The sequence below is a fragment of the Physeter macrocephalus genome, chromosome 19 (genome assembly GCF_002837175.3).
Source record: "Physeter macrocephalus isolate SW-GA chromosome 19, ASM283717v5, whole genome shotgun sequence".
NCBI lineage: Eukaryota > Metazoa > Chordata > Mammalia > Artiodactyla > Physeteridae > Physeter > Physeter macrocephalus.
Genome location: NC_041232.1, coordinates 87,627,315 through 87,654,715, shown reverse-complemented (window position 1 = coordinate 87,654,715; position 27,401 = coordinate 87,627,315). Strand labels below are relative to the sequence as shown.

The 27,401-nt window shown below is 39.7% G+C and overlaps 1 protein-coding gene across 14 annotated transcripts in view; it reads right to left on the bottom strand.

Annotated features, from left to right (window-relative positions):
• Positions 1-27,401, bottom strand: part of ATP9B (ATPase phospholipid transporting 9B (putative)) — a 224,623-nt gene that overhangs the window by 166,054 nt on the left and 31,168 nt on the right. For all 14 annotated transcript variants that reach the window (XR_008615993.1, XR_008615992.1, XR_008615994.1 and 11 more), the window contains exons 5-6: positions 20,476-20,584; positions 4,921-4,979 (exon numbers count right to left, since the gene is read on the bottom strand). Coding sequence is in view for 11 of the 14 variants with exons in the window: in XM_055080638.1 (XP_054936613.1) it covers positions 4,921-4,979; positions 20,476-20,584 (168 nt within the window). In the remaining 3 variants the exon portion in view is untranslated. The remainder of the gene's footprint in view (positions 1-4,920; positions 4,980-20,475; positions 20,585-27,401) is intronic.

Sequence of the window (27,401 nt, the reverse complement as noted above, 5' to 3'; positions counted from 1 at the left end):
ACTATGTAACCACAAAATGAATGAATTACAGCTGCACACAACAAAATGAAGACTTTCATAATCAGTATTGGGTCAAAAATAAGCACCCACCCAAACACAGCCCCATCCCACTGAATTTTCTAGGCACCCTTGTTGAAAATCTGTTAACCAGAAATTTAAGGCTTTATTTCTGGACTCTCAACGTTTAATTTATGCCAATTCCATACTGTCCTGATTAATGTTAACTCTGTAGAAAGTTCTGAAATGGAGAAGTGTGAATACGCCAATTTTGTTCACATTTTTAAAAACTGCTTTGGCTATTCTGAATCGCTTGTATTTCCATATGAATTTTAGAATCAGCTTGCCAATTTCTGCGAAGAAGTCGCTGGGATGTTAAGAGGGACAGCACTGAATCTGTAGATCACTTTGCGGGTACTGCCATTTTAACATATGAATACTTCTAATCCATGAACATGGGACGTCGTTCTGTTTATCCAGGTCTTCTTTACTGTGTTTTAACAATGTTTTGTAGTTTTCAAAGTACAAGTTTTGTTCTTTTGTTAAGTTTATTCTTAACAATGATTTTATTTAGAAGTATTTTATTCCTTTGATACTATCATAAATGGAATTTTTTTCTTAATTTTAGACCATCACCCTTTATTCCTTTATCCTGTTTTATTTTCTATGAGGCATTAATAAATAAACTAGAAACTTCAAAATAATTATTGGATACCTTTTATTTTTCCCTCCTTTCAAGCCTCTGAGCAATACAGGAGCAGGGGCCTGTGTTCTCTTAACATGAAATTACCATGGTACAATGTACAGCACTTTCTTTGACCATGACCCGTTCAGGATATCTGAACTGTTTCTGATTTTTGGCTATCATGAATAATGCAGGTATAAACATTCATGTTCAAGCTTTTGTGCCAATCTAAATTAATATTTACCTGTGATAAAGGTCTAAAAGTTCAACTGCTGGGTCAAATGATAGTTGTATACTCAGTTTTTTAACAGACTGTCTAATGATTTTCCAGAAGAGCTGTAACATTTGATATCCCCACATGAATTGTATGAGTGATCCACTGTCTTCACATCGCTGCCAGCATCTGTGCTGTCATCATTTTTCACTGTAGCCATTCTGCTATATGTGTAGTGATATCTCACTGTATTTTCATTTTCATTTCCAGATAACTAATGATGCTGAATAACGTTTCATATGCTTATTTTCTATCTGTATGTCTTCTTTGGCTAAATGTTTCTTTCTTTTTTTTTTGCCCATTTTCTAATTTGATTTTTTTTTTACTGTTGAGTATTAAGAGTGTTTACATATTCTAGATACAAATCTTTGTGGATATATGGTTTACAAATATCTTCTCCCAGTCTGTTTTTCCACCATATTCACATGTTCTTTCACAAAGCACAGATTTTTAATTTTAATGCTGCAATCTATCAATTTCACCCTTATATGCATTGTGCTTTTGGTGTCAAGTCTAAAAACTATTTTCCTACCCTAGATTCTGAATGTTTTCTCCCGTTTTATTCTAAAAGTTTTACAGTTTTACATTATATATTTAAGTCCCTGGTCCACTTTGATTTAATATCTATATAAGGTGTGACATTTAGATTATGGTTCATTTTTTTACCCATGGATGTCCAATAGTTCCAGCCTGTTTTGTTGAAAGGCTATCCAGCCTCCATTTTAATTGCTTTTGCACTTTGTCAAAAATCACTTGAGCATATTTGGGTGGGTCTATTTCTGGGTTTTCCATTGATGTTTCATTATCTTTGCTTCTACCCTTCTTCTGCCCTGTGTTAATTAATATAGTAGGAAGTATGCCTTAACATTAGGAGAGTGACTCTTTTCACTTTATTCTCCTTGTCAAGGTTGTTTTCGCCATGTTAGGGCCTGTGCCTTGCCAAATTAGTTTTAGAAAAATCTTATTTTGTCTTTAAAAACAAAACAAACAAACGAAGAAAAAACCTTGCTGAGATTTTGATACATACATCTGTCTAAGAATTCAGATACTGCTCAGGTTTCCTTATTAAGCTGGGAGATAATCTTTGGAATTTCTTGCTTCACCTTGCATGCATAAAGGATCATCTGACCTTGACTCTGAACGGTCCTACCCTCCCAATTTCCAGGTACATGTCAAAGACATACTTCTCCTAGGCTGAATTTGAATCTGGAGAACTAGGAGTTTAAACCCAGATGCATGAACCCTGAAGGCCACATCATCCTCTTTCCACTTTCTGTCCCAGGCTGCTGCTCTCCCATGTTCTACGGCTACTGACATTTATAACACTGAGTCAAAGCTGATTAGCATTATTCTTTTAAATAACCATAAAATGGATATCGATGTACTAATTTTAATTCCATGTTAAGATAAAAAATTACAACTATCCTATAACATAAAATCCACCATGGAAATATCCAAACATTAATTTATAAATAGGAATATGGTCAAATAAAAGAGAAATAGCTTTTCTGGTTAGTGATAAGGATTCCCAGAATCCTTAAATAAAAAGTAGAAGGACAAAGCCATTTGCTACCAGATCTCTGCTATTTCCTTATGATGATTACATCAACTGGCAAGAAAAAAATCTTTTATCACTACAAAAATCACAAAATTGGTTTGACAAATACCATGAATCTACTACTAAAAATTTATCATTTCCCAGTAGTTACTGGAAACTATGTTATCAAACTTCAGAATACTCAATGTTTTCCAGGAAAGTAAAATATATGAAAAATTTTTATATGAAAATGAAAGTACAAATGGCAATATAAAAAACTACATCAGGTAAGTGGTGCCACCCCTAGTTTTTAGTATGCAGCAGTGCTTCCTTAAGGCTAGTGAAAACATTTTAGAAGCCTTCCCTCTAGCTCTGCTACCAAATCTTCACATTTCAGAGTAGCACAGGATACCACACACATGCTCACGTGTATGTAACACTGGTGCATCACCCACAACGTGCTATCCGCTGGACACTGAAATAACAAACAAACACAAAGAGGTGCAGCTCCACATCAAAGGGAAACCTTTACCTGGATGTCTACAGAGGCCTATGTCACTCACCAATCTTTCTTACTGATGGAGGAGACACCTGTGAGGCCAGAGAGACACTGAAGAGGAACACCCAGACACAGATGTAGATCTCTCTTTCACGTCTACCTCTGTGACTAATGAGATCGCCAAGAAGGGTGCACCTGTTACTCAGTGAAAATGGGAGGACTGAGGGAAAACAGGAAGCTGAGTGTACTGCTACGTCAAACTCAACAGCAAAGGTAAGGGAAAAAGGGTAAACAGGAAAGTTAAGGAGGAAACAAGAGATGAAAGAATGAAAAGGCCACACAGTACTCATCTGATTCACAGAGAGATTCTATGCTAACCTCCAACACAACAAAGCCGAGACAGCCGCCTACAGTCAAGAGGGAAACCCAAGGGGTGAGGCATCGCTCTGGAGTCTAGGCCTCGGAGACTGCAACCCTTGCCGGCACTCACACCTCTCTTTCCCCTCCTGCTGGCGGCCGTGGAGGGCTGCCGGGGCAGAGGCCCATGTGGCCAGGAATGAGGGTGGCCTCAGGCCAAAAGCTCGTAGAACTGAGGCCCTGAGCCCAAAGAGGCACCAAGTGCTGCCAACAACCCCAAGAGTGAGGCTGGCATCAGCGCCACCCCCGTGGAGCGTGGAGGCGATGGCTACTGGGGTGACACCTTGACACAACCTGACTGAGAGCCATAAGGGGGCCCCAGAGCCAGGAGGTGCTGCCAGCCTGCCCCCAGACTCCTGACCACAGAAACCTGAGACAACCAATGCTGCTGTTCCTTACAACTTGCACCAAAGTTTATATGACTAACGTAGGGCTCAGCCATCCCTCTTGTCAGCATTTATCCTAGAGAGTGCTGCAAGGATGTAGGTACCAGAATGTTCATTACAGCACTTCTCACTGCAGAAAAGAGAAACCATCCAAAATCTAACAATGGATCAAAAGTTCGTGACTTACAGTATCCATATAACTGAATACTACGTAAATGAGTTGCAAATCAGTATGTTTAATTTTCTCCTTCCTGTAAAATCAGACAAACACAGCCCCAAACATTCTCTGTGTACAGATTACTGCAATGAGATGAAGACCGCTTTCCTCTTGAGGAGGAAGGCTCTCACTAAACCTCCCCACGGGTGGCTCAGGCTGGGTATGTTCCCATGGGTTCCCATGTGGCTATCAGCCGGTACCAGGGGCTCACACTCCTCTGTAAGAGGCCTTATGAAAACCTCTCGTTCTATATTTTTTAAAATGTTGTCCTAGAGCCTTAAAAAAGGAAAAGCAAAAAGACTATGCCCTCAGTCACTGTTACTTAGGAAGGCTGTGCGGGCAGAAACGCTTCTCCGCAAAGGCAGACAGCCCAGGCCTCCAGACTCCGGGCCGGTAGCGGCCTGCCGACGGTCTGCTCTGACCACTGTGGGGTTTTTTAAATGGCTTCTTCCTACATTGACCTAAACTTTTTCTTTCTAATCCTCTTTTGTTTCCATTTACCTTTCCCTCGTTACGTTTTTAAGCCATAAGAATTAATATCCAATAATTACATATATGTCTGTAAAAGGAAGCTCTAGAAACTGAAACATATTCCATTATAAATAGGTTCTAACTAATACAATTCTTTGGTCAAAAGATATAATTCTGATAATGCAACAATAAACAGTTAACATGTCTTATTTCAGACAAAATATGACTACCTACACACACTGAAATGTACTTTAGCAAAACAGACTATACAAAAACCTGTATTTTTTTCTTCACATATATCAAACCTTACACAAAGATGTTAAGAGTTAAAATACATGTCTCAAACAATTTCCTTCAGATTCAAAAGTTACTTGCAATCAGGCTAAATGTTCGTAACTGGCATATACATGTCTAAAATATATTAAAAATGCACCAACCTTTTCCACTATGATGAGGTCTCCAACTTGTATGTCTGAGCTCTTAACTTGCACTTTACCTTAAAAAAAAGAAGAAGTATAATCAACTCAAGGAAATAATAGCACATCAGAGTTAAACTTTCAGTTGATACATAATACTTTAGAAATAACTTTGGGAGGAAAAAATAACACTTTAGAAATTTATCTATACTTATACTTTCAAAATAAATTTATTTCAGATAGACACAGTCGCTGAAAATTTACTTCTCCTAGTGAACTCCCAACTACAATAACTATCCCCCAATAAAAGACGTGCGGGAATGGGGAAGAGGATTCCATCTGGAAAGTTCTTCCCACATCTGCCACTATTTCAGGTCTGAGTCAAGTTATGGATGATCAAAAATATCACTAAATAAAGTAATTTGATGACTGAAGCTGAGTAACACTGGAGATGTAAAATCCTTACATTAATATTGTGGATGGCACTGATTGGCACATAACCCACAGAAAAAAGAAACGAAGAAAATTACATGTAAAATCACCCTCCACTAGTAGCTTTACAGACACAGGTCAGGAATGAAAACTAAGGTCTAGAGATTTACACAAAAAGGGATGCTTCCACATGGTATACTGTGTAAATTCTTAAACTGTCTCTCTAGTATCTAGTGCACTGTGATCATTTACAAAATCTAACACACAACATCTACCTCACGTTAGCGTCACAGAGAGGAGGTGCGAGGCTGCTGCGGACCATGGGAGGCACCGGCCTGAAGCAGCAACAAGACCTGGCTCAGCGCCCGCCCCCTGCGCCCCCGCGCCCCTCTGAGTCTCTCCCCCCTCCCTCTCTCCCCGCCTCCCTATCTTGGTCCCCTTCCCTCTGTCCCTCCCCCTTGTGAAAATAGCAACAGCCTCATGGATCTGCCTTTACATTTTTGGAACTACTGTTCAGACATGGGAAAAGGTCCACTTCTTTTACATTCAGTTTATTCTGAAAGCTAACAGAACAAGAGCTAAGTTCATATTACATTATCAAATACTAACATTACCAGTCATTACACTGACTTTTAGACCAATTCAACTTATTATAAAGCCTTATTTCCTAAATACCTCTTAAAGCAGCTGAGTTTCAATAGAACCATACCAGTTCCTAACAATTTGTTTTGAGGAGATCAAAAAGTTTTGTAAATATTATATTTTTGCTCTTATATTTTTCCATGTTCCTCAATTATACGATAAATACATAAGGGCTGGAGTAACTTTTTAGGGGGGAGATGAAGTTACTCTTTATTCATATTATAAAATAGCAAAGTTTTTTAGAATTGCATGTGAAGCAAATCTTATGATATTTTCATAAGTGATAAGTATACATCAATTAGTAGCCAAAAAACATACTTGCAAAAGAATGTCTACTTTAAATCTTTTTTTTCAGTTGGTCACTTCAAGCTTCAGGTCTGTACTCCCGCTATTATGTTTTTTATAGCTAAGCATCAGGCAGTAAAGACATATTACTGATCTCATATTCCCTGAGTATTAACTCAGCAGAATTCCTGTCTTATCATTTAATTTTATTTTCTCTCCTACTCTCCAATCCACTTTTCCTTCCTTCTGCTTTTTTACATTTTAATAGACACATTTAAAAAAGAGAGAAATAGAAATGGTTGCAGTCATAAGATGTAGTAAATGTAAATAATTTTAAACTGTTTTGAAACAAAGAAAACGCAACCTTTTTTGACTCCTTAATCAAGACCTTACATTTCTGAGAGATTTATTATTCTCTCACATGGTAATAGACACAAATTATATTTAATAGCCTTTAATTTTTAGGCATTAATTGTGATCACTATTCATTTCTATGGAACTTACTAGCAATTACATGTTTAAGTAAGACAGTTTACGGTAAAATGCACTGTGGAAAGTTCTCAACTCTTATACAATATTACAACATGAACAAAATACGAGAAGGCTAAACAAAGCACAGTATCAAATCAGTATGATAATCTGCCTCACTTATCTGTTCAAAGTACACATTTCTAAATTTTGAAGAATTGGTCAAATTGTTCAACAGTTCTGAATTCTCTAATAATCCTAATCTTGTGTTCAGGGGACTGCCTGCACTTCCTTTACAGCCTTTGTCACATGAACTCACGGACTTCTCTGTTCTCTTTCCCAAAGAACAGCGAAGGCATCGGACAGAAAAGATGGAGGAAAGCCACCCACTCCCATGCACCTGTCCAGCACTGACAGCCCAGCATCGTAACCTTCCACAGCCTAATCTGCACAGTCCACGCCTTCACTAACGGTTTGATTTCTGGCCACCCTTTGTGAACTGAACTAATAGCTGATTCTAGGCAGCAACATACTAATATCAGAGTTGGAAGAGACTGGTAACAAGAGATATTCCTTAAGTTTTTACAAGTCACAGCACACAGAAGACACACAACGGCCACCTGCTCTCACAAACCAATGGAACCATCAACAACACAAAGTGTTTACTGAATGGGCATTTAAAATTTAGTAACTTCAGAGCTACACTTGATAGAAGCAAGTTCTAAATACGGTAACAAAGAAACTTCAATGTGTACACCAGTATTTAAACCTAATGACAGTTTTCCTTAAAAATATCCGATTCCATTTACTGTCAAGTACGTACTCAGGAAGTCGTACCTTACCAGCCTTCTTCTTTTGATGAAATAGTGAATAGTGAATATTACCAAGTAAGGTAACAGCAGTCCTTTCCTCTCTCTAAACTACTGCAGGTAAATCTTTCCATTAAATCCTTCTTCTAGCAATAAGCGTTCCCTGCCACTGTGCCTCAGAAGTAGGATGGCTTATGAGCTCCTTCTCACGGTAGGCAAGCATCCAGCTCACTTGCCCCATGAACCAAGTTTTACTGGCTCCTCCGAAGAGAGATCAAAAAGCACTCCAAGAACCACCCTTCTTCCTGCAGAGTGTCTAACCACGCGCCCTGTCTACCACTCTCACTGCCACTCGTCAGCGTCACCTGTAGAGACAAGACACAACTAAATGGTCGCCACTGTTGTTATTTTCTGAATTCAGCATAATTCCAAACAAACTAGTTGAAAAATTAAGGATTTGTTCATCCTCACCCCAAACCCTCCATTATTGGACAATTACTGAGAAGATAATCAAATGTGCAGCAGGTACACACACCCTTCACAACTGATCTCAAATTAACTTTCCGGCTTTATCTGCGGCCAGTGTTTCCCTTTGCTCCTGCTCTATCTTAGCCTGGCACCTTATCCTACAACCGTGTGAGGCCCTTGCTTATTCTGACAGCTTCTCTGCACTTGCTGCTCCTTTTGCCTGAACCCCTCCCTCCCCAGACCTCCTCAGTTACACAGCAAATACAGCGCCACGAAGCCGTCCGTAACCTGTATAAGCATCAGCAGGATTTTACACGCCCCGCTGCACAATGTGCTTAAAATGCTGTAATGCTGTAAATATTCAAACACCTGAGTGCCTACCAAATCTCAGACCCTGTGCACTCTTAGGACATTTAGTTTGTTCCTCGCAAATGCATATCCAAACTTAACCCATTTTAAAAGACCAGAAGGAGCTGATAACCATTCTACTCCTAATCCGTTAAAATGGGTCAGATGCCAGAATGGATTAAAGACAGCATAACCACAAAAACCACGTCTAACTAGACACAACATTACCAAATAAGGATGAAAATGTATTAATTACTTATTTCCCAACACAACACACACAAGGAGATGAGAGTGGGAGATAATTAAGCAACTTTTTAAAAAAGCACTTGATCGCATATAAGGAGCCCGCTAGAAGGTCACTTCAGATTAACAGGTATTGCTTCCTGGGCAGACCACCACCCGTGACATCAGCAGGTTATTGGGCTTGTCTTTATTATTTGGGTGGGAATGGCATTCTCCCCCACCTCTCTCCACATTTTAAGTGGGTGTGGAGGTACGAGCCTAACTTAAAACAGATTATGAAGCAAAGTGGGTAGTTGGGAAATAAGTTTTCTACATACTGTATTATATTATATCACATCGTATTATATTAAGAGAGAGACCCATATTCTGGAAAAAAACCAAAATATTGCTGAAAGAAATTTTAAATCACCTAAATAAAGGAAGAGATATACCTCATTCATGGATCAGAAGACTTAATACTATTAAAAAGTGAATTCTCCCCCAAATTTATCTATAGATTCAATGCAATCCCAATCAAAATCCCAGCAGACATTTTTTAATAGAAATTAACAAGATGATTCTAAAAGTCACATGGAGGGACTTCCCTGGTGGCGCAGTGGCTAAGAGTCTGCCTGCCCTGCCGGTGCAGGGGACACAGGTTCAAGCCCTGGTCCGGGAAAACCCCGCATGCCGCGGAGCAACTAAGCCCGTGCGCCACGACTACTGAGCCTGCGCTCTGGGGCCCGCGAGCCACAGCTACTGAGCCCACGTGCCACGACTACTGAAGCACGCACGCCTAGAGCCCATGCTCCGCGACAAGAGAAGCCACCGCAATGGAAAGCCCGCACACCACAGCGAGGAGCAGCCCCCGCTCGCCGCAACTAGAGAAAGTCCGCGTGTGGCAACAAAGACCCAATGCAGCCAAAAATAATAAACAAATAAATAAATAAATAAATTTATAAAAGTCACATGGAAATACAAAGGATCTAGTCTAGCCAAAACAACTCTAAAAATGAAAAACAAACTTGGAGGGCAAACGCTACTGCTTTCAAGAATTATTATGAAACAACAGTAATCAAAAGAGCATTGTTTTAGCATAAAGAGAGACAAATAGATCAACAAAGAGAGAGTCTAGAAATAAACCCACACGTGAAAGACAACTAATTGTTGACAGAAGTGTAAGGCAACGTGGTGGTAAAGGGATCACTTTTTCAAAAACTGGTGCTAGAAACAACAACACGCACACCTTGTACCAGCACAAAACTTTACTCAAAAGACCTGTCATATAATGCAAATCCTAAAAGTAAAAAACCTCTAGTAGAAGAAACATCAGAGAAATAAATGTAACAGAAAATCTTTGTGAACCTGACTTTAGGCAAAGAGTTCTCAGATAGGACACCAAAAGCACAATCAGAAAAGAAAAAACTGATACATTGGACTTCATCAACTAGAACATCAAAGAGGCAAGGAAGAGCCCAAAGGTGTAAGATCAGTGAACTGGCGGTCGAAAAATAGCCACAGGCAGGTGCCAAGAGGGAATAAGCTACAAAGATAGGAAGGACTCTAATTCCAGGTCAAGTGGCCCCAAGGTCATGGGAGAAAAGCAGCAAACATTTAGGAGAGTTGCAGGGGAAGCAGGACCCTCAGAGAAGAGCCACATTTTAATGAAAGCAAGAAGGCACAGAGGAGCCTGATGATGGAAAGGTTCAGGTGATGAAGAAACCAGAATTCCAAAGGCACGGTGAAAAAAGGGCAATGCTAAGAACGAAGATGTACAGAATCTCGTGGTGATTAAAACGCAGAAGATGAAGAGTGATTTTAAAGTCTGAGACACGAACGAAGATGAAGGTCCCCTGAGGCCAGTCCTGGCGTACACAGGCCGAGACTGCGCTCAGGCTGAGAGGCCCGGGGAGCCCAGGACCCCATCTTGACCCCGGCTGGCTGAAGCTGGGCAGGGCACAGGCTTCCCCTTGACCCCGGCTGACGAAGTTGAAGGTGCCAGAGGAAGTCAGGATTAACTCAAGGGCACGTGGACACCCTTCCCCCAGTACAGGCCGGGGACAGAAGTGGGAACAAAATGGGCAGCTTATATTCTAGCAAGATTAAGTAAGGCAGAGTGAAATAAAATACAACAACAAATGGACTGTATAATTGCAGCCTAGGAAATAAGAAAAAAAAAGAAATACTACAGCCTGGGGGTAAGAATTATAAAGCATCTTGCCAAAAGTAACCAATTTTTACTCTTAAACATTCACTAGCAATAACCAACGTATTATTTAATAACATTCTTAAGCAACAACAAAAAAATTAAGATGATCAAATTAAACACAATCCATTCTTTTTCCTCTGCTATCAGTAAAAAAGAGCTGGAATAGCTTTGGGAGGAATACTGGAATAATGAAATACTACATTACGATAAGAAATAGTTAAAGATAAAACACTGAATGTTATTCACCGGATAAACTATATTAGCCTCTCACTGGCTAAGGGAGTCCAAGCCATCTATGCAGTTCCAAGGGAGACTCCAGGGGCTGCCAGAGGAGGCTATCAGGCAGGCTTTACAGCCGGCCAGTGCACATGCTTTTGCCTAAAGCTATATGCAGAACCAAACACTGAAATAAGTATCAACAGTAATTCACTGCATTCACCAGATAAAAGATTTTGCAGAAAATCACAACAGTTTGAAAATTTTAATAAGTAACTCAGACGTTAGATATTTTACCAACTAACAGATACAAATAGAAATTATATGGTATAAGGAGAGGACACACTCCAAAGTGTTCATTAAGCCCTCTGCTGTCTGCATAAAAGAAACTTCTAACCTTTGTTTCCTATAGTTACATAGGCTTCTTAAATATCTATCAAAGGTGAAGATACAAAATATTGTTAATATGAATGGTTTGTAATTAACAAGTTCTAAGACTCTCAATCACTAAAATCAGAAACAGTACAGAAAAAGCAGTCTCCCGCTACCATGGACTCACCCCATGGACAAACCCCAAGTGTCCTCCCTGAGTGTGTACGGTCATGTTACTACGGAGAGGGATGTGAGCAAACCTAGTTCAAGACAGTCCCTGGTCTCTCTTTTCCTCTAACGTTTACATAACCCACAAGACAGTGGTTTACTTCTCAATCCACCTACGTGTGGAGACTAGGAGACAGTGAAGAAATCCACAGATGGAGGCGGCAAGACAGCTGTGAGGCTGCCGGAGGGCCAGGGGCCACTGGCCTAAGTCACGAGCAGACAGAAAGTTCCCCAGGCTCTTATATTTAGAGCGTTTCATGCTTCTCAGAGAACACAAGAAAAAAATGAAAATAACTGGTGGAGGGAGGGGAGGAGAGAGGAACGGAGAGATTTCCCGAGATACCAGAATGTACTGTAAAGGAACATTTAAAACTGGTATGGGACTGGCATGGAAATTTGGATGAATCCGTGGAAGAGCACAGAAACTAGAGGAAAGGGCAAAACAAATCTAACATATCTCTCAGAGATCTGAGAGAAATTAATAACTTGAATAACTGGTTTTAAAGTGACTAACTGACCATTTGAGAAAAAAAAGGCAGATCCCTTCTCCATACAATACATACTTTTTTTACACGTAAAATTGAAAATGGGGTAAAAATTCAAGTACAAGAAATGAAAACACAGAAATACTGTAAGGAAATTAAAATAGTCACTTAGGGGCTTCCCTGGTGGTGCAGTGGTTGAGAAGTTGAGAATCCGCCTGCTAATGCAGGGGACACGGGTTCGATCCCTGGTCCGGGAAGATCCCACATGCCACAGAGCAATTAAGCCCATGCCCCACAACTAGTAAGCCTGTGCTCTAGAGCCCACGAGCCACAACTACTGAGCCCATGTGCCACAACTATGAAGCCCGCGCGCCTAGAACCCGTGCTCCACAATGAGAGAAGCCACCGCAATGAGAAGCCCGCGCACTGCAACGAAGAGTAGCCTCCGCTCGCCGCAACTAGAGAAAGCCCGCGCACAGCAACGAAGACCCAACACAGCCATAAATAAATAAATAAATAAATAAATAAAATTTTTTTTTAAATTAAAAGAAATAAAATAAAATAGTCACTTATAATATATTGGTATTGAATGGACTTCCTAAGATGGAGGTAAAAACCACAAAGGAAAAGGATCAGAAGATATGCCTACATAAAAACTATAAATTTATCTACATCTTTAAAAAAATGAAAAAATTAATCAAACAAGATAAAAATATTTGCCACATGTGATAAATTTATCTTAGTAGAGAAATTATAAGGTAAAGATGAACATAGGAACAACGGGGGAATAAACTTCCATAAAGGATAAGAAACAAACAGTAAAGTGTTACAAGATAAATAACAAGCAAACACAATGAGAGCATTTTTCACCAAATTGGAAATTTAAAAAAACGTGTGGCTGGGAGTCCAGTCATTAAAGGTAACCAGCAGAGTAATGCCAGTCACTAGAGGGAAGCAGAGGATGCTACCAGCATCCAGACATACACGAAACGCCCGTCTGTGTGAGAAGGTACTCTGCGCAAGCAAGTATTTTTTAAAGTTATGTCTCATGGGTTCCAGGCCCTAATCTCCAAACAATGCAATAAAAAATGTTAAATGCTTAATATCATGAAGAAATGAATTCATACAGGTCCTCTTAGGGTGACCTCAGAAAAAATACCAGTTATGCAGATAATGAGTATGTACATCCACTCCTGCCTATCTATCCAGTCCTGAGGACACGTGTCCACCATGATACAGCCACAGAGAACCAAACAAATGAGGGAGTGTATGTAAAGTGTTTGTGCCTGACATATAGTAATGAATTGATAAATGTTACTTAGAGTAAAAATGCAACCGTGTATGCTGAATATTTTGGAATGAGCATTGGAAGACGGTATTTTAAAATGCTGCTCAGACCACAGACAAGAAAGATGACTTAGTGAAAGCAACATACTGCAAAGACAAGATGTAAAAGACACTAACGAGGGATTTTTAAATCTCTTGATTTTCAAGGAATGATTATTACTGACAAATGGAGTCAATTTCACTAAAAGATGACAAAATTTCATTCGACATTCCATTAAAATCTTTTTAACGTAAAAAAAACAGAGTAAGAATGTTAACAAGTGTGGGACAACACAATGTTGACAATATGAATCAAAGATGCTAAAATACACAGGAATAAAGAACTTCTATACTCTGCACAGATAAGGTTCCTTTTTGGCAAGGAAACTGGACCACAAGAGACATGTAAATATGCAAATGTTCTCTCTCACCTTCTCTCAAACACACACACACACACACACACACACACACACACACAAACACAAGTACTTTACATAAGGCTCAAGTCACAGACATTTTTCTCTCTCTCCTATGTTTGAATACTTGAAAACATGTTAAACGCCAGAACTAGTAAAAGAAATAACTAAGGGACTTCCCTGGTGGCGCACTGGTTGAGAATCTGCCTGCCAACGCAGGGGACACGGGTTCAATCCCTGGTCCAGGAAGATCCCATATGCCGCGGAGCAACTAAGCCCGTGCACCACAACTACTGAGCCTGCGCTCTAGAGCCTGCGAGCCACAACTACTGAAGCCTGCGGGCCTAGAGCCCGTGCTCCGCAACGAGAAGCCACCGTAATGAGAAGCCCCCGCTCGCCGCAACTAGAGAAAGCCCACGCGCAGCAACGAAGACCCAACACAGCCAAAAATAATAAATAAAAATAAATAAATTTATTAAAAAATAAAAAAGAAATAACTAAGATATACTGGAAAACAATCATCACAAGCTGTATGAAGGACCCAGCAGCACAAAATTAATTCAAGTTTCATTTCTAAATATCAAGTTCCATGTTAGCTTTAGGTTTAAATTTGGGAAATACACTAACAGTGGTTGACACAACTTACCCCTGCTGAGATCCGGTGGCTGATGAAAACACAAACAAATAAACGAAGACTTCTGAATTGATCCTATCTGCTAGAATACTGACTACATGAGCTCTTTAAAAAGCTTAGTTCAGGACTTATCCATGTTTGAATCTCATCAAGTTATCATGGTACCCAACACATAGTGGGTACTTAGTAAATATTTGTGGAAATGAATTGTGAACTAGCCACCTGGATGATTACAAACAAGGTATACAATCTATACATGACTCCCTAGCAACAAGGGAAAAAAACAGCATTGTTTCCAAGAATCCAAAAGTAGAATTGCCACACAATTCAAACTCTTTGCAAAAGCTGCCAAGAAGTAGGAAAATCTATTTTATTTTCTCTTCCTTGCCTCTGCCTCTGGTGCTATTCACTAGGAGATAACGAATAGCACACATAGTCATAAAGAGAAAGGAAGGAAGGTAGCAGCAACAGGTATGGAAAATTCCCACGCAAGAAAAGCAGCTTATCAGGCAATGAAATAAAGAGCAAACTAAAAATCATTCAGTGTTCACTAAGGTCATATGCCAGAGTTAAAATATTCTCTGCTTCCAAACACAGCACCTTCAGGACGTTAGCATATTTAACAGTGGAAGTGGCTTTCCTTTTCAAAAGAAAAAAATAACAACACAGAACATTTTCTCAATGTATTTCTACAAGAATGTGCTTGAGAACTCTAACTATAAAAAGTTCACATGCTGTAAAATGATACAACAAACTACAATAAATCACAGAAAGAAATCAATGCCCTTCAAAAAATAAATTTTAAACTATACTCAATAATAAGCATACACATGCACTCTCTATATGCTAAATTTTATTTATCAATCATTTACATCAGAATAACCAGCCACAAAGCAATGTGCCACAGCTGAAAGAACACTGAATTTGAGGTCAGAGGGTCCAGGTTCAAATACGAACTCTGCCAAGAAGGATGGCAACTTAGGGCAAATTATTTAGCACGAGCTTCAGGCTTCTCATTGTCACCGGAGACCACACCAGGCACCCCTGGGCAGCGGTTATGTGAATGAGCACAAGGAAAGTGCCCTGACACACACGGGAGTCCACAAGAGCAGCTGTCGCTACCATCATCTATCTACATGGGAAATGTCGATTTCTCAGATCATAGGCAATGAGGACCGATTTTTTTTTTTTAATGTGAATTTTCACTTGCATTTGAAATGAAACCACTGAAATTGTTCTCAGAGTATTTTGAATTCAAATATTACAGAATTGTAAAAGACATATACCAGTCTGTCTTCCTCATCATTTTATACTATTTTAGGTGAAAATGACATAAAGTCAGCCACTTAAAGGTAAATGATTCAGCGGCACTTAGTACATTCACAGTATTGTGCAGCCAACTCTATCAAGTTCCAAAACATGTTCATCACCACAAAAGAACCTAATACCCATTAAGCAGCTGCCATGCCCTGCTTCCCCAGGCCACGGCAACCACAATCTGCATTCTATATCTATTAACTTACCTCTTCTGCATATTTCAAAAGAATGACGTCATACAATATATGACCTTTAGCGTCTGGCTTCTCTTACATAGCACAGAATTTTCAGGGTTCATTCACATTCTATCATGTATCAGCATTTCATTAATTGTTATAGCTAAATAATATCCCAATATCGCAAGGTATGAAGAGACCATAATTTGTTTATCCATCCATCCACTGACGGACATCTGGACTGTCAGTATCACCTTCTGGCGATTGTATACAGTGCAGTGATAACACGGGTATATGTGTATTTGTGTTTGAGTCCCTATTTTTAATTCTAAATTTATCTGGGAATATCTTAATTTCGCCTTCATTTTTGAGTGATAGTTTTACTAGCATAGAATTTTCTGTTGACTTTCTCCTTTTCCAATTTTAAAAACATCACCCCACTTCCCCCTGGCCTCTAAGGTTTCTGATGAGAAGTCTGCAGATGGCTCATCACCTCACTGAGGACCCCTTGTATGTGCTAAGCTGCCTCTCTTGCTGTTTGCAGGGTGTGCTCTTGGTCCTGGGGTTTCAACTGTTTGATGGTAATGTGTCTTAGTGTAGATCTCTGCATTTATCCTTCTGGGGTTCAGTGAACTTCCTGAATGTGTAGACTTGCGTCTTTTCTCAAATTCGGGGAGTTAATGGCCATTATTCCTTCAAGTAGTCTCTCTGTGCTTTCTCTCTCCTCTCCTTCTAAGATTCCCATCACATGTACCTTAGTACACTTGATGCTACCCCACAAGTCTCTTAGGATCTATTTATTTTTCTTCATTCTACTTCTTGCTCCTCAGACTGGATAATTTCAAGTGATCTAGGTTCAAGTTCACTGATTCTTTCTTCTGCCAGCTCAAATCTGGAGTGAAATTCTCTAGTGAGTTTCTCTCTTCATCTATTGTACTTTTTAGCACCAGAATTTCTTGCTTCTTTTTTTAAAACTTACATACCTTTACTGATATTCTCCATTTGTTAGCATATCATTCTGGCATCTTTTAGCAATTTGTCCATTGTTTGCCTTAGCTTCCTGAGCATATCTGAGGCAGATGATGTCGTGTTTGTCTATTAAGTCCAATGTCTGGGCTTCCTCAGAGACAGTTTTTGTTAATTTCTTCTGTGAATGGGCTACACTTTCTTTGCATGCTTTGTAATTTTGTGTGGAAAACTGGACATTTTGAGTATTATAATCTGGTAACCCAGGAAATGAGCTATTTCCCCCTCTTCTGGGTTTGTTTTGCTGCTTGGTATATGCTATAGCCATGTATATTTAGTGACTTTTCTAAACTATTTTTGGGAAGCATGTATTCTTTGTCACATATGGTGACAAAGAGGGAGGGAGGGAGGGAGGCAGGAAAGAAGACAGAAAGGAAGAACAGCCTCTCCCAGCCTTTGCAGACTGTGGCTCTGTGCTGGGGACCCTGTCACTTAGCCTGGCTGTTTATAACTCTGCCTCAGCCTTCGCTTCTGCCTGTCCTGAGCCTAGAAATTGGTCAGAAGCAAAAGACCTTCTCAGGCCTTTTCTGAGCTTGCATCCAGCTCTGGCCTTGAATGTAGCTTTCAAAATTCCCCGAGCAAACAGGGGCACTTTGGATTCTCTCGCATCTTTTCGTGCCTGGAAGTGACACTCTCGTGTGTGAACCCCAACTAATCTTTGCCCGGTTACTCTGGCTGTACCCGAGCCTTACACAAAAAGAAACGCCTGCAGCTCTTCAGCCTTCCTGCCCTGAATTCCAAGTTAGGTGAAAGACAGGCGAGCTAACTGGGTCAGTCCTTCAAGTAGCCCCCAGACAGGTTAGACAGACAGACAAAATGCTTTGCAAGCTCTTCCTGCTCTGTGCTCTCCAGGGCCTGCTCTGTGCCCTCCAGGGCCGGGTCCAGAGCCCAGACTGGGAACATGGCTGCTGCTGTCTTCCAGGCGGGTGCCATGACAGGGAGGGGGTGGAGCAAGGCAGGTGAAAATACCAAAAAGCTTTCCTACGATTTTTAGGAGGCCTTTTCCTGGATGCAACAATCACCTGGATGCTGTAAAGTTTGACTGTTTTCCAGAGTTTTGACGAAGTTAGCTCTGCCACTTTCTGCTTGATTTGTGGAGCTGCGTACTCTGTCATTTTTGCTGACATGACTACACCGTTTATTTGTGAATGATACAGTTAGTGCCCAGAAAGAAATCTCTGCTCAGCCCAAATTCCACAATACAAAACAATTTAAAACATAAGCCAGGACCTATACTGTATTCCAAAATAGACAAACCAAAGTTACACCTAATTTACCTGGCCATTCTGGGGATTCTTTCCCCAAAGCTAAAGCTTACCTTATCTTCTACAACACACCTTTCCTCTACCATGCCAATACTTTAAGCATTAAAGCTTTTTAATAATTAATTTTTCAATTCAATTGAGAAACAACAGTCTTTTCAACAAATGATACTGGGGCAACTTGGTATTCACATGCAAAAGAATGAGAAGCCATATCACATACAAAATACAAAATGAAAATGGGTCACAGACCTAAATGTAAGAGCTAAAACTATAAAACTCCTAGAAGAACATACAGAAGCAAATCGTTGTAACTTTGGGTTGGCAAACTGTTCCTTAGATACAACCCCAAAACATAAGCGACAAAAAGAAAAAAACAGATGAACTCAGACTTCATGAAAATTAAAAACTTTTGTGCATCAGGGGACACCATCAAGAAAGAAAAAATACAACCCACAGAATGATATAATATAGTTCCAAATTATATATATCTAACATGGGACTTAAATCCAGAATACAGAAAGAATTCCTACAGCTCAACAATTAAAACAGATAACTCAGTTTAAAAGCAGGCAAAGAATGTGAATAAACATTTCTCCAGAGAAGATATACTAATGGCCGGAAAGCACATGAAAAGACGTTTAACATCATTAGTCATTAGGGAAATGCAAACCGAAGCCACAGTGAGATACCACTTCACACCCACTAGGATGGCTACAGTCAAAAAGAGAGACAACAAGTGTTGTTGAAGATGTGGAGAAACTGGAACCCTCTCACATTGCTGGTGGAAATGTAAAACGGTGCAGCCAATTATGAAAATAGTTTGGCAATTCCTCAAAAACATGGAATCACCGTGCAACCCAGTAATTTCATGCCTAGGTATATATACAAAAGAAATAAAAACAATGTTCACACAAAACTTGTACACAGATGTTCACAGCAGCATTATTTATAATGGCCTAAAAGTGGAAACAACCCAAATGTCCATCCATATGGTATATCATACTAGAATATCACCTGGCAACAAGAAGACACTAAGTACTGGCATGTACTGCAACATGAAGGCACCTTGAAAACATGATGCCAAGTGTCAGAAAACAGTGACAACAGGCCACACACTACATGACTCCATTTATATGAAATGTTTAGAACAGGCAAATCCATAGAGATAGAAAGTACATCAGTGGTTGCCTGGGGCTGGAGTGGGATAGGGAAGCGGCAAGAATGGGAAATGCCTGCTAATAGATATTCAGAGCTTCTTTCTAGAATGCTAAAAACATTCTGAAATTAGATGGTGGTGATGGTTTCATAACTCTGTGAATATACCCAAAACTACTGAACTGTATATTTTAGATGGATGAATTTTATGTTATGTGAAAAATATCCCAATAAAGCATAAAAACACTTTTTGGACAATTAAAAAATAATAATAATTCATTGTACAAATGTCCATGTATAAACAGAAGACACAAACTCCACTCTAAACTTCTCCATTTTTAAACAGGCTCTGAGCCATTATGAATATCCATTTCGTTTTTCACTGTCACTTTCTACTGTCATCACGCTTACCTGTAATAGCTTCACCCACTCTCTCCCTAATACATTGCTTCTTTTCTACAATGGACTGAAAAACCAAATAAACAACTCTCAAAAACATAAACTAGGCAAGGGTTAAAGCCTTAAATGAAGGTTACAGGGAAATCGGTACACATCAGTTACCACTTTGGATCACGACATTTGTTTCAGCTGCTCAAAGTCCTCTTCCTTAAATACAGTTTAAGGCCATGATGCCAGATGTCTGACCTTCATGACTGTGTTTAAAATATAAAGCAAAGAGAGACTTTAGAGGAAGTGATAACTACCCTTCACAGACAATGTGTACACACCAGTTGAGTTTCACGTGTCTCCAGTACACGTGCATTATATACAAACTGTAACAGAGCGCACTCTAAAACTATTAATATTTATGTGTATGTATGTGTGCATGCATGTGTTTAAGGGTTTGTGTATATATTAATATTCATAAACACATACATCCAAGCATCTAGAGAATGAATAAAAAGCTACCCTGAAATTACACGCATTATATTATTATAAGAGAATTAATTAGACAACACACAATCACATAATACTATTTTCAGTAACAAAATTAAGACGTTTTCTTGCATTTATGTTAATTCTAAAATGATAATTACATTAAATAATGATAAACTGAATTAAAAGTGTCTTGCTCACCTCTTACTGTAAGCTTGCTGTATAGTTGTGAATTCACTTCCTTGTCTCGCTGAAAACGTCGAAATTCATCAATTGCTTCCCTCATGATAGTAACAGCCAAGACAAACCCCTTTAAACAAAATAAAACAAAGTATTTGAGAAAACTGGACTTAAACAAAAAGGGAAAATTCTTTTACTGTTTAGCTTTACTTTTTTCCCTTCAATTTATATTAGTTGTAAAATATACAATAAATGAAAACAAAGAAAAAAGACAAAAAGTAACAAACACTACAAAAGGAACATAGTAATGCATAGTGAAAGATTTACAATTCTTACTATACCCCAGAAAATTTTAAAAATTCACACCTTAATATGTACTTCAAGCTAAACATCAGAAAATATTTAGTAACCCAAAGAAAAAGAAATTAATCTTCAATAAACCCATGAATTATATTTAGAACACTCAGGCATTCAAATATCAAATTAACACAGACTGACATAAAAATCTTATAATATGTGCACTTAAATCTTTCTGACAGAATAAAAGCATTTAGGAACACAAAACAAATCCCATATATGACACTTACACATCCACTTTCTTACATCACGCGTTACCACACAAGTGCACTTGAGAGCACAGGTATGGCCACAGCGCTCTTTTTCTCTCATTTTGTTAAGTAAAAACCTGAACAGATTAGTTTGATGCTATCGAAATAAAACTTCTGTATACTTGTCATCTATTGTGAATCTGTTACTAACACATGGCTAACGTCCATCTTTTTTAAAGGCTACACATGTATTTTCTGACACACAATACAAGAATATTCTTCAAGTCAAGTTCCCTATGATTAAACAGAGACCTCCTCAGTAGGCTTCATTTTAATGACAAACATGCTCCCAGCGTCCATGTAAATTACACAACACTGGATGAATTTCCATTGAAAGTACAATAATCTCTTATTCCAGGTTTTTTGTTTTTTGTTTTTTTGAGTTAAAATAACACCTTTGTTTATGGACTCTGAAATTTAAATTTTATATAATTTTTATATGTCATAGTCTGCTTTTGATGTTTTTCAAACATTGAAAGTTTAAAAACCATTCTTAGCTTTCAGGCTGTACAAAACAGAGGGAGGTCCAGATTTGGCCTATGGTTTGCCATCCCTGCTTTTATTTATTTATTTTTAATTTTATTTATTTATTTATTTATGGCTGCGTTGGGTCTTCGTTGCTGCACAGGCTTTCTCTAATGGCGGCGAGCAGGGGCTACTCTTCGTTGCGGTGCACGGGCTTCTCACTGCGGTGTCTTCTCTTGTTGCAGAGCAAGGGCTCTAGGTGTGCGGGCTTCAGTAGTTGTGGCTCGTGGGCTCTAGAGCGCAGGCTCAGTAGTTGTGGCACACGGGCTTAGCTGCTCCATGGCATGTGGGGTCTTCCCGGACAAGGGCTCGAACCCATGTCCCCTGCATTGGCAGGCGGATTCTTAACCGCTGCGCCACCAGGAAAGTCCGCCATCCCCGCTTTTATTGTTTTACTTTTTTTAATTAATTTTTATTGGAATACAGTTCATTTATAATGTTGTATTAGTTTCTACCGTACAGCAAAGTGTATCAGCTCTACATAGGTTTTTTTCTGTCTGACCAATAGGCTAAAGTACGTAGGCCTCGGGAGAATGTTTCTTGTGTTTACTGAAGTGCAGTCCTCTTTAAGCAGTCGTGCCTGAAGGCTGGTGTGAGGCTGAAGGCTCAGCGCACACGGCCCAGCTCTCCACTCACCCAGTAGCCTTCAGTCTTGACGTTCACGGTACAGGCACCACCTGTAAGCAGCGTCACGACTGCTCTCTGACTCTCAGTGTCCTCACGGATCACCACCTGCTGATGGGCCCCAGCAATTCACTGCCTGAAACCTCAACAGTCCCCGCTGTTTACGCTCCTTCGCTAAAGCACAGCCTTAAGGACAGACCTCTAGCCTCATGGCCCACTCAATGCCGCTTTTATCCTCCAACGCCAGGACACGCCAGCAGTCTCCCACGACACCATGACGTCTCCCATCCGGTCTTTGCCAGTGGCTCTCCAGTGGTTGCTAAAAGCACTGTTTCAAGAAGTATTCCAAAGCTACTCTTGGAATCAGAAAGAGAAGCCATGAACAACAGTTGCTGGTGGGCCCCACCCGCAGAGAGGAAGGCAGGCACGGCACGTGCCAGGGATTTGCCATCACCGCGCTGAAGACAGCTGACGATGGGCAGAGTGTGACCCTCACGGAGCAGGACCTTTAGCACACATTTTTTTTTAGTAACAGTTTTGTTGAGATTAATTCACATACCCTAAAATGCTTTTAAAGCATGCATGTCCCTTGTTTAGTTTATTTACAGAGCTGTGCCTCCGTCACCACCATCGAGTTCTAGAGCATATTTATTTATTTATTTTATCGCCCCCAAAAGAAACCCCAACAGCAACCAGCCCCCATTCCCCCTCCGGTCCCCACCCTGAAAACTACTATTCTACCTTCCGTCTCTGTGGATTTGCCTATTACGGGTGATACGGTAACCTCGACTTTTAGCTTCCCGACAAACTGCCAAACTGTTTGCTTAAGCGATTACACCAATTTTCATGTGTTTATTGCCCATGTGTATATCTTCTTTGGAGAAATGTTAATTCAGATCCTACACCCACTTTTTAACTGGGTCAACTTATTTTTTAATTGTTAAGTTGGAAGAGCCCTTTATATCATTCTGGATACAAGTGCCTTGTCAAATATGTGACCTACAAATATGATGTTATAAACACTTTCTCCCATCTGGGTTATCGTTTTACTTTCTTGATGGTGTCCTCTGATGCACAAAAGTTTTTAGTTTTGATGAAGTCCAACTTACTCACGTTTTTTCTCTTGTCACTTGGGCTTTTAGTGTCCAAGATCACAAAGATTTACTTCCATGCTTTCTTCTAAGAGTCCTACAGTTTCAGCTTCATTTAGGTCTATGATCCATTTCAAGTGACGTTTTGTGTATGCTATGGTAGGGGTCCAACTTCATTCCCTCCCACGTGCTGTCCAAACGCCCCAACGCCATCTGTTGGAGACTACTCTTTCTCCATTGAACCGTCTTGGTACCCTTGTTGAAAATCCATTTGTCATAAATGTTTATTTCTGGACTCACCATTTGTATCCCTTGATCTACATATCTATCCTTCTGCCAGTACCACATTCTCTTGATTACTACGGCTCTGTTAGAAGTTTCAAAATGGGGAAGTATGAGGCCTACGACTTTGATCTACTTTTCTAGGTTGTTCTGGCTACCCTGGGACCCTTGCATTGCTGCATGAATTTTAGAATCAGCTTGTCAATGCCTGCAAAAGAAGCCAAATGGGATTCTGATTGGGATTGCACTGAATCTGTAGATCAGTTTGGAGAGTCCTGTCATTGTAATACTAAGTCTTTCAATTCTTGACCATGAGATGACTTTCCATTTACTTAGATCTTCTCTAAGAAGAATAAAAAATGTTTTATAGTTTTTGATATGCACTTTAGCTAAATCTATTCCTGTTTTTTTTCTTTTTGATGCTGTTATAAACAGAATTGTTATCCTAATTCCATTTTCAGATGATCATTGCTAGCGTGTAGAAATACAAATGATTTTTGAATAGTTATCTTGTACCCTACAGCTCACTAACTTGTTCCAATATTTTTGTGTGTGCACGGATTCCTTAGATTTTCCTATATACAAGATCATGCCATCTGCGAATAGAGACAGATAGCTTTTCTTCTTTTCCATCTAGACGCCTCCTATTTCTTTTTCTTGTCTACCTGCACTATTCATTTTACCTTCAATAAAATGTTGAATGGAAACAGTGGGAGTAGCCATCTTTGTCTTGCTGCTGACCTTAGGGGGAAGCATCCAGTCTTTTACCATTAAAAGTATGTTAGCTGTGCAAAGTACAAAATTTTAAGAACAAGAGAGATTTCTATATTATGACCAAGTATCTCCATACTAGAGGGAAGTATGTGCTCTAGGGACAAATGGCCAGCTTCTCCAAAGCTAGTAACTTGTCATGACAAAGCAGTGATGAAATAAAGTGGTCATCAAAGAAACTATTAGTTGGGGGCAGAGAAGTACTCTTATCTTGAATGCAAATTCATCATTTTATTAGAGCTAGCAAAGGGTTAGCAAAGGTAAGACAAAAATAAAATAAAATACAATAAAAGCATCAAATATCAAAAAAATTAGCTTTAAGAAATTTAGTATTATCAAAAGCCTTAAAATGTATACACATATTAACCAAGCAGCTTCACTTCTAGAAACTTAGCCTAAAGCAAAAAATAAAATAAAATCAAGGATCTCAGCACTGAATATGAAAAAACTGGAAACCTGAAAGTCCAAATAAGAAATTTATGATACTCTTATATGATGAAATATTTTATTTCCCTAATTCAAAGATGCTGTTGATTTTAAGATACATCATTATTGGGACTTCCCTGTTGGCGCAGTGGTTAAGAATCCACCTGCTAATGCAGGGGACACGGGTTCAAGCCCTGGTCCAGGAAGATCCCACATGCCATGGAGCGACTAAGTCTGTGTGCCACAACTACTGAGCCCGCGTGCCACAACTACTGAAGCCCCCGCGCCTAGAGCCTGTGCTCCGCAACAAGAGAAGCCACGGCAAGGAGAAGACCGCGCGCCGCAACAAAGGGTAGCCCCTGCTCGCCACAACTAGAGAAGGCCCATGCGCAGCGACAAAGACCCAACGTAGCCAAAAATAAATAAATAAATAGATTTATTTTTTAAAAAAGGATACATCATTATTAACTTAGTAACAGTCCTGGTGGGAAGACAATATCACTTTAAATACATAAACCGTTTATAAGTCACAATTTCAGTAACATGAAAAATATGCATCTATGAGTCCAAAAAATACAGTTCTAGGCAGCCACTCTCATGTAGGAGAATATTTACTGTTACAGACTCATGTGATGGTGTGGAAATAATTTCTTAAAACTCTACATGTGACTGACTCACCTTGAGAGACAAGAGGAGAATGACTGGCAGGTACACGTCATTTATACAATGAAGACAGTATTTTTAAAGAAGTGATTTTTATCAGACAGGCATATCAGAATCACCCAGACACAACTGTTTGCAACACAGATTTGCTCAGGCCCTACCTGAAATATGTACCTTTACCTCTGCTCTCCAGGGAACTGCCCACCCCGACATACAAATGGTATTTAAACTCTCCAGATGAATCTAATTTGTATCCTTTAAACCTACAGCTTAAAGACAGCAAAATTTAACTCTGAATTTATTAAGTTTATAAACCACAAACAATGTGCTAGTTCCTAGTGCTCCTAAGAACTCAAGGAGTGAAAGTAAGCTCCCTCTTCTAATGTGATAATATTAGAGAAGATGCACCAAAGAGGGGCAGGTCCCAACTTCCAAAAACAGGAGTTCACCACTCCTAAGAGGAAGCAGAGTCCCGGTCACAGGCAAGGGCCGCCGACAACTCTAAGCTGCTCCAGGCCACAGTCCAAGTCTAAGGTCCCTCTGGATACATAATAGACGGGTAGGACCAGAAACAGCCAAGAGGGGTCCCTCCCACACCGTCATGCCCACCTCTAGCACATATGTTCTGAGAAGACGCCCAGAGACCAGCCTAGGAACATAAAACAGATCAAAGGAAAGGCAAGCTGACGCCACCATTTCCTTCTTGACCACTGGAGTTACAACCAATGGGCCTCTACCTTTCAAGTTTACATCTTCTGAGGTTAAGACCTCAGAAGAGGTCCGGGCTCACAACAGATGGGTGGTTTAGGGAAGATGTGGATACACAAGTCTCCTGCAGGAGCAGCTGGGCCTGCCCATGACCTCAGCACCAACCAGGTCAGAGATGTCGGCTACAGCACTGCTACCTAGAAAAACCAAAACTGCACACAAGAGGGTCACAGTGACATACTGTCCCCCAGAATCAACAGCACTGGTGCATCAGCACTGGATGGCAAGCATGTCTCGCATGGCCTGTCCACAGCCCGTGATGCAATCTTACAGCACAAAGTGGGATTCTTTTCTATTTTTCCATATAACCCAGGAACCATATGGAGTGAGTGTCAAAAGAATATATAATTTAGTAAAGAGAAAAAAGATTTTATTGATTATATTACCACATCGGTTTACCTTTGAGGGATTATATGCCAGACACTCCTACATACTTTAAATGAATTACCTTTTAAATGTCACAAAAACCTGACAAGACTGTACTTTTAGCTCTAACTTACAAATAAGGAAACTGAAACACAAAAAGAAAAAGTAACTCTGTCAGGGTCACCATGTTCACGTAAACAGTGGTTGTCTCTGGATGGCAGGATTCCCAACGATTGATTTTGTTTTCTCCTTTTCATACTTTGCCCACACCTCCCATTCACAGAGACCCTCACGAGAAGGGGTGGACAGAAGGAAGGGTTTTAAAATCAGACTGAAAATCAGAGTCCCCCACGGACTGATTTCCCACCTACAGAGCCTAGCTGGTTTCCAATGATGTATTAACAGAGCACCAGGAAGATATTTTATGTGGAAGATGTACAGACTAAAAATCCATATTTTCTTTATCTAAAAATCTTTTGTATGATAGATCTACTCCACCTTATTAATTTTGATAGAAGCATTACAATCCATTTTGTTACTCTGATTACAGCAGCTTTGCCTTGAAGAAGTGTTCTGAAATCTGAACAGTATGAAAGGTAATATTCATTCTGATACAATGTAATGAAATCACTCCATTTTCAGTTTACTCTTCCTATTATATAACAAAATATAACAGAAATGAGTTCAGAGCTGAAGCCAGTAAATAACACTGCCAGGAGTGACTGAACTAGAAAGATTATTAGTTAAGCTATCACTGTTTTCAGAAACACCCTAATTTTAGATAGAGCGCAGAGGGACGAAGTTCGCATGGACTTGTTTTCTT